Source organism: Mercenaria mercenaria, chromosome 9 (assembly GCF_021730395.1).
Source record: "Mercenaria mercenaria strain notata chromosome 9, MADL_Memer_1, whole genome shotgun sequence".
NCBI lineage: Eukaryota > Metazoa > Mollusca > Bivalvia > Venerida > Veneridae > Mercenaria > Mercenaria mercenaria.
In genome coordinates, this window is record NC_069369.1 from 52,932,495 (window position 1) to 52,943,065 (window position 10,571).

General features: G+C 37.9%; 1 protein-coding gene across 3 annotated transcripts in view; it reads left to right on the forward strand.

Annotated features, from left to right (window-relative positions):
• LOC123548003 (PC-esterase domain-containing protein 1A-like) overlaps window positions 1–9,609 on the forward strand; it is a 34,780-nt gene extending 25,171 nt beyond the window's left edge. For all 3 annotated transcript variants that reach the window (XM_045335250.2, XM_045335249.2, XM_045335251.2), the window contains exons 7-8: window positions 3,332–3,450; window positions 8,381–9,609. In XM_045335250.2, the coding sequence (XP_045191185.2) occupies window positions 3,332–3,450; window positions 8,381–8,914 (653 nt within the window). In that variant the 3' untranslated portion in view covers window positions 8,915–9,609. The remainder of the gene's footprint in view (window positions 1–3,331; window positions 3,451–8,380) is intronic.
• Window positions 9,610–10,571: the final 962 nt, after the last annotated feature.

Here is a 10,571-nt window from a genome sequence, read left to right on the forward strand (position 1 = left end):
ATTCTTTTGGCAGTAAATGCGACAGATTTCCCTTACAGTAGAGATTAGCTCACCTGAGCACACAGTGCTCAGGGTGAGTTATTGTGATCACTCACCATCTGGCGTCTGTCCGTCGTCCTTCCACACTTTCCTTTAAACAATATCTCCTGCTAAACCACCAAGCTAATTTTGATGAAACTTCACAGGTATGTTCCTTGGATGGTCTTCTTTGAAAATTATTCAAAGAATTGAATTCCATGAAAAACTTTAAAAATCTTCTTGTCCAAAACCACAGGCCCTAGGGCTTTGATATTTGGTATGTAGCATCATCTAGTGGTCCTCTACCAAGATTGTTCAAATTATTCCCTAGGGTCAAATATGGCCCCACCCTGGGGTTCACATGGTTTATATAGACTTATATAAGGAAAATTTTGAAAATCTTGTCAAAAACCACAAGGCCTAGGGTTTTTGAGTCAGCTAAAGGCTGAAAGCCTTTTGACGAGTCCTTGCTATCCAACGATTCTCTAAACGGACCAAATAACACAGTGAAGGGATGTAGTTCCATTAGATTTCTCAAACTTCAAACAGTTCACTGCATGAATGAAGTTAAGTTGCGTCAATTCCCTTTGCTATGACCAATATACGATGTAATCTGTCATATTTATGACTTGTAATTGTGCAATTCTCGAATGTAACTCATTAAGCATAAATGTGCATTTTAAGAATTGCGCAGGCTTACAAAGCTTGGGTAACATCCAGCGAAAGACAAAAAGTAGTTCCAGCAGGGCTCCAGATAAGATGCGTATTAGCGTAAATTACGTATAGAAATAATGCAAATACGCATGTCTAATAATTTCTAAGCGTATAAAAACGTATATAAAATTACAGAAACGCACACAATGCTTTTTTAAAAACAAAATCTGAATCGTCTGGATGCGTTAGGTAACATAGTCAGTCAGCCTTAATTCTCCCACATTGAACGTAAACACGCATCGTATGATTTCTATAAACTTTGCGTGGGTTGAATTTTGCAGTCAGTAAACGGATAAATTATAGGAAGAAGAAGCTCTTACTGGTTTGTTTAGTTACTACTGATATTAAAAATGATTTTAATTCTTATTTTTCGAGAAATAAACAAATCGGCGAAACATTAAATTGTATTTTCTTGTAGTTTTTGAAATCGAAAGTAGATCCTCTATGTTTCTATGACTCAACTCATGTTTGGCAAAACGAAACAACTTTTTTATGAAAAGATTTAAATAAGAGGTAATTTAACCGTAAACTTCAATGTCAGATACTGCCAATTGCTGCTAAATGGCTTCGTATCATCACACATTTGTAAAATATATTGTTCAAACTGGAGAAAAGTGTAATCGTATCCGGATATAATATTTTGGGTAAATATCGAGCTGTGTTATGAAATTTTAAGAAAAAAACTAAAAACAAACTGAAACTGGTAGACTATACTGTCAGTACATCAATCATTAGCCGACTCAGGCCATTCAGGCCTTTGATTATATTTGGTATGTAACATCATCTAGTGGTCCTTTACCAAGATTGTTCAAATTATGCCCCTGGGGTGAAAAGAGGCCCCGTCCCGGGGGTCCCAAGTTTTACATAGACTTATATAGAAAATCTTCTTGCCTGAAACCACTGCCTGAAATATCAGCCTTTGATATTTGGTATGTAGCATTGCCTTATAGTCCTCTATCAAGATTGTTCAAATTATTACCCTGGGGTGAAAAGAGGCCCCACCCGGGTGTCCCAAATTTTAAATAGACTTATAAAGGAAAAAAACTTTAAAAAGCTTCTTGTCTGAAAGTTCAAGGCCTAGGCCTTTGATACTTGGTATGTAGCACTGCCTAGTGGTTCTCTAACAAGAATGTTCAAATTATGCCCCTGGGAAGCCCTGCCCCGCAGGCCACTTGTTATATGAGTTATATAGAAAAAAAATACTTCAAAAATGTTCTAATCATATTTCCTAGACTGTTTAATTATAATTACCTAATGACCCCAAGTAATTAGAGGTCACTTGACTTTGACCTTGACTTACTGACCTACTTTTTTGTTTTTTTAAGATACAGCCTTGAAATTTATATGACATATCAGGGCCTCCTCTGGGTTTTTCATACTTGTCGCCAACCTTTTCGCCAATTTGAAAAAGTTGGAGCAACTTTAGTGCCATTTTTGAGCCAAAGTTCTGAGCCACTTTTATTTCTCTTCTAGTTGGCTGTCAAATTGTGCATAGAGAAATAAAATATAGTAAATAATTTCTTTTTAAGATGTATTAGTTCATTGTAGAAGTAAATTCAATTTGTAGTTGGATACAAATGACACAAATCATTTCCTTAGTTTAAGAATCATATCTATCCATGAATTACCAATATTCCAGGACTCATTTATTTTCGGAAAGGAAAATTCAGAATTTTTTCTATTTTAGATTGTCGAGTTGAACACTCATCTGATGATTTTTAAGAAGCCATGGTAGCAAGTGATATCTTCCAGTTTCTGAACATTTCAAAGAAATTAATTTACCAGGTCCAGGATACAAATTGAGGCTGTTGTGTTTTTGTTTTCGGATTCATCGTTAAAATCTTTTATGAAAACTGAGGAATTACAAAATTATCTAATATTTTTGCAAAAAGTAACAAATTAAATGTATCTTTCGTACTTATTAAAAATTCGTCAGTCATACAACTGCATGCCACAAACATGTCGATCTTTTTTGTAAAAATCACAATACATAAAGTACATCGTGATGGGCCCTTTAAAATTTTGGTGAATTCTCGGCAGAGTTCAAACATACAAGCTGGCAGATGTTTTGATTACTGATTAACCATCAGTTCACACATTATTACGCAATTATATTCTCAAAGTGTCAACCAACTTCAACAGTCGAATTGTCAAATTACACTGCCTAGACTGGTTATCGATTTTATCCACTACCAGTGCCTAGGTAAACATGTGTATCGGGAACCAATTATTGGGCCGCTTATATCACTACGGAAAAAAAACAAATGACGAAAAAAAAACTCTGCGCCACTTATTTTCGCCAGTTTGCAAAATTCAGCGCCAAATTCTTAAAATTATCGCAAATGGCGACATTGGCGACCGACAGCGGAGGCCCTGCATATTATTAAACAGTTGTGCACACCAATCTTAAAACTGACTTTCAGTGACCATGAATGTAACCTGCTGACCTACTTTCTTAATATTTTAGCATCATTTTGACATTTGAAACATGTAGCTCATATTACTCAGGTGAGCGATCCAGGGTCATCATGACCCTCTTGTTGTGTATATGTCACAGATAAGGTTATACTGTAAACTAAAATCCTGTTTCATATTTAAGGTGATGGTGTACACTGGGATATGACAGCTCATAGAAGAATGACAAATCTGATCCTGACTCACATGGCAGAGGCTTGGGGTGTCAAGTCACCTGAAAATGCAAAGAAAGTCCTTCTGAAGGTTGGTGAACAATTACATGGAAAATGGCTTTATGGCCTGTCTACAATTTTTCTTTTGAGGGTCAAGAGATAAGATAGCCTTGCATGCCAAAAAGGATTTTCCTGTGTTTTCACTGATGCTGGAAAAACTTGTAAGATGACTCTGGTGTTGTTGATTATGAATGAATGGGTAAATTCATACGCTACTTTAATAAAATACTGATTTAAAGAAAAGCATTTGTTTTAGTTCATTTCTTCTATTATTGAAGAATATTATGCAAGAAAAAAGAATCTGGCACTCTTTGTAGTTGTCGATGGAAATCTCTGGCTCTTGGGTAATAGTTTTTGTGGTAAATTGACAGACTTGCTACGATGTACACAGTTACCCTTAAGCCAGATATTTCAGTTCTAACCTTTAACCAGTTAAAGATTCTTATAAAAAAAAGTTGGTGTCATTGACATTTCTTTAGTTCTTCTAGGATATAATCAAGAGGTTACAAGTTCATTTTCTTGGTGGAGTTACACTGTTGCAGTATCCAGTGTTTGGTTGACCTCCATTTTCTTAAGTTCTCTTGAAAAATGTAGTATAATTTCAAAATAACATTGAAGTTGCTTTTGAAACATTGACCTTAGATTTGTTTATAATACAAGCGGTATGCTGCGATAGGCTTCCATGTTTTGAAAAGCTAAGAAAAGGTTTTTTCTAATCATCAGGCATGAGTAAGCATTTTTTTATGTCCCTGAAGGGAGGCATATTAGTTTTCAACTGTCCGTCCATTCGTCACAACGTTAACTTTTTGCATGAAGGCACTTTACTTGCGAACCACTGCACCCAGGACCTTCAAACTTAACATGCTGATAGTACTTATTGAGTACACGACCCCTACTGACTTTGGGGTCACCAGGTCAAATCAAGGTCACCAGGTCCAAGGTCATTTGTCACCATTAGTTACAGCTCTTGTTTTTTGTGAGAAACTGGTTCAAGAAATTGCAGTTAAAAATTATGTCTCCCCCAGAGTGTTTTTGCCCTGTCCGTCCATCCGTCCGTCAGTCCGTACGTCACACTTCATTTCTGAGCTATAACTGGAGAACCATTTGATCTAGAACCTTCAAACTTCATAGGATTGTAGGGCTGCTGGAGTAGATGACCCCTATTGTTTTTGGGGTCACTCCGTCAAAGGTCAAGGTCAAAGCGGCCTGAACATTGAAAACCATTTCCGATCAAAAACGAGAGAACCACTTGACCCAGAATGTTGAAACTTCATCTATGATGATTGGTCATGTAGTGTAGATGACCCCTATTGTTTTTGGGGTCACTCCATCAAAGGTCAAGGTCACAGGGGCCTGAACATTGAAACCCATTTTCGATCAATAACTTGAGTACCACTTGACCCAGAATGTGAAACTTCAAAGGATGATTGGTCATGCAGAGAAGATGACCCCTATTGATTTTGGGGTCAGTCTATTAAAGGTCAAGGTCACAGGGGCCTGATCATTGAAAACAATTTCCGGTCAGTAACTTGAGAACCACTTGACCCAGAATGTTGAAACTTAGTAGGATGATTGGTCGTGCAGAGTAGATGACCCCTATCGATTTTGGGGTCACTCTGTAAAAGTTCAAGGTCACAGGGGCCTGAACATTGAAAACCATTTCCGGTCAGTAACTGGAGAACGACTTGACCCAGAATGTTGAAGCCTTATAGGATGATTGATCGTGCAGAGTAGATGAACCCTATCGATTTTGGGGTCACTCTGTTAAAGGTCAAGGTCACAGGGGCCTGAACATTGAAAACCATTTCCGATCAATAACTTGAGTACCACTTGACCCAGAATGTTGAAACTTCATAGGGTGATTGGTCATGCAAAGTAGATGACCCCTATTGATTTTTGGGTCACTCTGTTAAAGGTCAAGGTCACAGGGGCCTGAACATTGAAAACCATTTCCAGTCAGTAACTTGAGAACCACTTGACCAAGAATGTTGAAACTTAATAGGATGATTGGTCATGCAAATTGGATGACCCCTATCGATTTTGGGGTCACTCTGTTAAAGGTCAAGGTCACAGGGGCCTGAACTTCAAAAACCGTTTCCGATCAATAACTCAGAATGTAGAAACTTCATAGGATGATTGTTCCTGCAGAGTAAATGACCCATATTGTTTTTGGGGTCACTCCATCAAAGGTCAAGGTCACAGGGGCCTGAACATTGAAACCCATTTCCGATCAATAACTTGAGAACCTCTTGATCCAGAATGTTGAAACTTCATAGGATGATTGAACATGCAGAGTAGATGACCCCTATTGATTTTTGGGTCAGTCTATTAAAGGTCAAGGTCACAGGGGCCTGGTCATGTAAAATCATTTCCGGAAATAATTTTGAGAACCACTTGACCTAGAATGTTGAAACTTAATAGGATGATTGGACATGCAGAATAGATGACCCCTATTTATTTTGGGGTCACTTGATCAAAGGTCAAGTTCACAGGAGCCTGAACAGTGACTTGAGAACCACTAGGCCAAGAGTGTTGAAACTTAGCGGGATGACTGGACATGCTAAGTAGATGATCCCTATTGCAGCCAACCATCAGTGTCTCTTTGACTTTCGCTCCTGACCCCCATTGACTTCTTGCCTATAGGACTTTGCATTGGGGGAGACTCGGCTTTTTTACAAAAGCAATTTCTAGTTTATAATTAGCATTAATTACATGTTGCTGCATGACTGTTTTCATTTATACATGTAGAAATAGGTATGCCCTTCCATAACCAACAGGGGGTAAATTTCTATGCAGATGATCAACAGTAGACCAAATGGTTTCTTGAAGACTCTTAAACTGCTTTAATTTTCTAGCAAAGGCATTTGGACACATATTTGAAGATATAATCTAATCCCCTTTAAAAACTTGGGTAATTGGTAAAGTTAAAAGGTTTTTGAAACTGAAAAGAAATATGTTAGTATTCAGCAAGGATCAAGCTTTTTATTTTATTGTACCCCCCCGACAACAAAGTTGTAAGGGGGGGTATACTGGTTTCAGGTTGTCTGTCTGTCTGTCCGTCTGGTCGTCTGTCCATCTGTCCGTAGACGCAATCTTGTGCGCACCATCTCTCCTTATCCCCTTGACAGAATTTAATGAAACTTCACACAAGTGATCAGTACCAACAGTAGTTGTGCATGGGGCATGTTAGGTTCTTTTAGAAAAAGAATCTGCAGAGTTATGGGACTTTGTTTTTTGTTACTATACTATATACATAGACACAATCTTGTGCGCACCATCTCTCCTCATTCCCAGGACACAATTTAATGAAACTTCATACAAGTGATCAGTACCAACAGTAGTTGTGCATGGGGCATGTTAGGTTCTTTTAGAAAAAAAATTTGCAGAGTTATGGGACTTTGTTTTTTTGTTACTATAATATATACATAGACACAATCTTGTGCGCACCATCTCTCCTCATCCCCTTGACACAATTCAATGAAACTTCACACAAGTGATCAGTAACAACAGTAGTTGTGCATGGGGCATGTTAGGTTCTTTCAGAAAAAAAAATTCCAGAGTTATGGGACTTTGTTTTTTTGTTATTATACTATAGACATAGACACAATCTTGTGCGCACCATCTCTCCTCATCCCCTTGACACAATTTAATGAAACTTCACACAACTGATCAGTAACAACAGTAGTTGTGCATGGGGCATGTTAGGTTCTTTCAGCGACAAAAATTGCAGAGTTATGGGACTTTGTTTCTTGTTAACATACTATGTATATACAGCCTTCATATGCAATCTTGTGCGTGCCTAATCTACCAAACCCTTGCACACAATTTAATGAAACTTCACACAAGTGATCAGTACCAACCCTAGTTGTGCATGGGGCATGTTACATTCTTTTAGATAAATATTCTGCGTAGTTATGGGACTTTGTTTTTTGTTACTATACTGTATACATACAGTCTATATACATACAGTGCACATAATTATGCAGTCTTGTGTGTGTCAAATTGCAATGTACTGTGTCAGTGCATGCGGGGGGTACATTCATCACCTTTAGTGATAGCTCTAGTTGATTTTGCGATCTTAGGTCAGATTTCAAGGTCACCCTTACCATTAGCAGATAGATGTCCTGTCAACAGGATAATTTTTGAAATGTTTCTCATGTGTGAGGAAACATCTGAGAAATTTTAGATTTTTCAAGATCATAAAATAATAAAAATGTTGGGGAAGATGTCATTGAAATATCAGGGATTTCTTGGAAGTGAAAATCATCGGGAAAGTCAGAAATGAAAATCAAAAATGATATGAGCCGCGCCATGAGAAAACCAACATAGTGGCTTTGCGACCAGCATGGATCCAGACCAGCCTGTGCATCCGCGCAGTCTGGTCATGATCCATGCTGTTTGCTAACAGTTTCTCTAATTGCAATAGGCGTTGAAAGCGAACAGCATGGATCCTGACCAGACTGCGCGGATGCGCAGGCTGGTCTGGATCCATGCTGGTCGCAAATCCACTATGTTGGTTTTCTCATGGTGTGGCTCTTATTTCCTTTGTGATTTGTAAATATTAAATAAAGGGCTTGTTCAGGTTGGCTTTAATGGGAGAAATGGAGGCTTACAAGCAAAAAGACCTATTATATTTGTAACACATAAATTAGTAAACTTAATAAATAGGGAAAGTGTTGACAATGTTTTTTGGGAAAATGCTTTTTAACCTGTAGCCTGTTGCTGGCAAGTGATTCTGCCTTTGCAAGCAGTGAAGACCAAGTGCAGGCTGATCTTGGTCTTCACTGTTCCCTATTCAGCCAGTAAATTTTCAGTAAACGCCCCTTTGAAAAATAAATGGTACTACCTAAATTGAATGATAGACCGGTCTATTTTAGAAATTTAGCAGGGTAAAGGTAAATCATTGTTAAAAACCTTGTTATGGTATAGATATGCATCTAATTGGTTTATTCTTATAACAGCATGAGCAACCATTGAAAAAGACTAGCAACAGGCCAAAGAATTTCAACTCCAACTTCAATTTTGGACTTGGCAATACTGGACAATCAAAAACTAATGTTCCGGAGAGAAGTCAGTTTGTAGGCAACTATATCCACAATATGGTCAACAACAGATACAGTGTCATGCAAAATATTCAGATGTCTGGCATCGGCAATCAACCTATACCACAGATGATGGACTCAAATTTAGTCGCCCGCCAGTATGAGCATTTGAGGTCAGTACGCCAGAACGTGGATGTTTTCATGCCAAGTACAAACTTCAGTCCGCAAGGATACCAGGTTAGAAATGCAAACTTCATGGGAGTAGATATGTCAGGAATGAGAATCCCAGACAGTCTAGAAATGTTGAATCAGCCATATGGAAATCAGAATTTTGAGCCGGGCCTCAGAGGTCAAGGTTTTGGGTACCAGCAAGGTAGAGAAAGAAACCTACCCTATAGGTCAGCAAATAGGGGGCTTGATCCAGCTAGTCATGCATACTTTCATGCATTTTAGTTAAGATCTCCTATTTCACATGTATGCAGAGTTAAGAATAGGTGACCAGATTATAAAAGAAAGAAACATGTAACATTTAGAAGTTAAGAATAACTGCTGTGTTATTTTATTATAGTTCCATGTTTCATTTAATCATTGAAATGTGAGGTTTTCACATAATTATATCATAAAATGGTTGTTGAACCATTTCATATCATATTATTTATCTCGGTTTTGGTTTGAATATTTTTATACGCCCAAAGGGACGTTTTATGTTATGACGCAGGTGTCTGTCCGTCCGTCTGTCTTTCTGTCTGTTAGCAATTTCATGTCCGCTCTGTAACTCTTGAACCCCTTGAAGGATTTCGAAGAAACTTGGCACAAATGTTCACCACATCGTGACGATGTGCAAAGTGCATGTTTTGGATGGCTCGCTTCAAGGTCAAGGTTACACTTAGGGGTCAAAAGTCATATGACTTTCCAGTACTATGTTACTATAAATAGCTTATTTTGTAACTTTTATTATTAGCCATAGGGAAAAACTGCGACCGCTTTTCTGTGCTACAGCATGGACGGTACCTCCAATATATAGGTGTATTTTGACGTATCTGTACCTTGTAAGGATTTTTTTTCTGGACTTAAATTTTTTTTTCTCGACTGTTCGAAGAATAGGGGAGCTATCCAACTCGCCCCGGCATCGGCATAAGCGTTAGCGTGAGTGTCACACAAATGTTAAATTTTGCATACCACCCCAAATATTTTCAAAGTCCATTGAGATATTGCTTTCATATTTTGCATACTTGTTTACCATCATGACCCCAGTTTGTAAAAAGGACGAGGCAACTCTATCAAGCATTTCGACTAAATTATGGCCCCTTTTCGACTTAGAATATGCTGAGGCCTTATTGTAATGTTAAAGTTTTACTCATTGCTTATATTATACTATCAAGCACTGAGAATAGTCGAGCGCGCTGTCCACTGACAGCTCTTGTTTTTTCTGTGGACTTGAATTTTTTTTTGAATTTCTTCCCTTTGTTGTTCCTGTCCTTTGGGCTTCAACAGTCAAGTTCTTTAAATGTTGCTCCCATCCTCTTCTGATATAACCCTTTGGGCGTATATTGCCCCGCTTGGTGGAGATCTTGTTAGGGTAATATTTTAGCAAGTTTTCCTTTTTGGTAATTCATGTTATTTTATATCCTTTTAAATTCTTCACGCTTGAGCTAAGGATCATGATTGAAATTATATTCCTCACTGAAATGGGTTTTAATCCCTGGAGATCTATCCTGAGAGGAAGTCAACTGTTGCTTACAGAACCTTGATTTTTCTGTCTTCCCTTTCCTGAAAACAATGTATTTGGGGACATCCTCCACTATTAAAATTGAACTTTTTGGCAGTTGCTTGATTACTTAAGTTTCAGTGTAAATATGTAAATTAAAGTTGGTCTGTGAGCATACAGTATATATAAGTTGTGATAGTACTTGGGCTTTCAGGCATGTCCATGCCCTGTATATATTCTGTAAATAAGTTAGAACATTAATTATTGCTTACTTTATCTATATGTGGTATATCTTGTTGTTCCATCTCTGTTCTGGTTTTACTGTATTGAGATGTGAATGTCAGGTGAGTGTTCTCGGGCTATCATGGCCCTCTTGTATATAAGAAGTTTTCATGGCAGTTT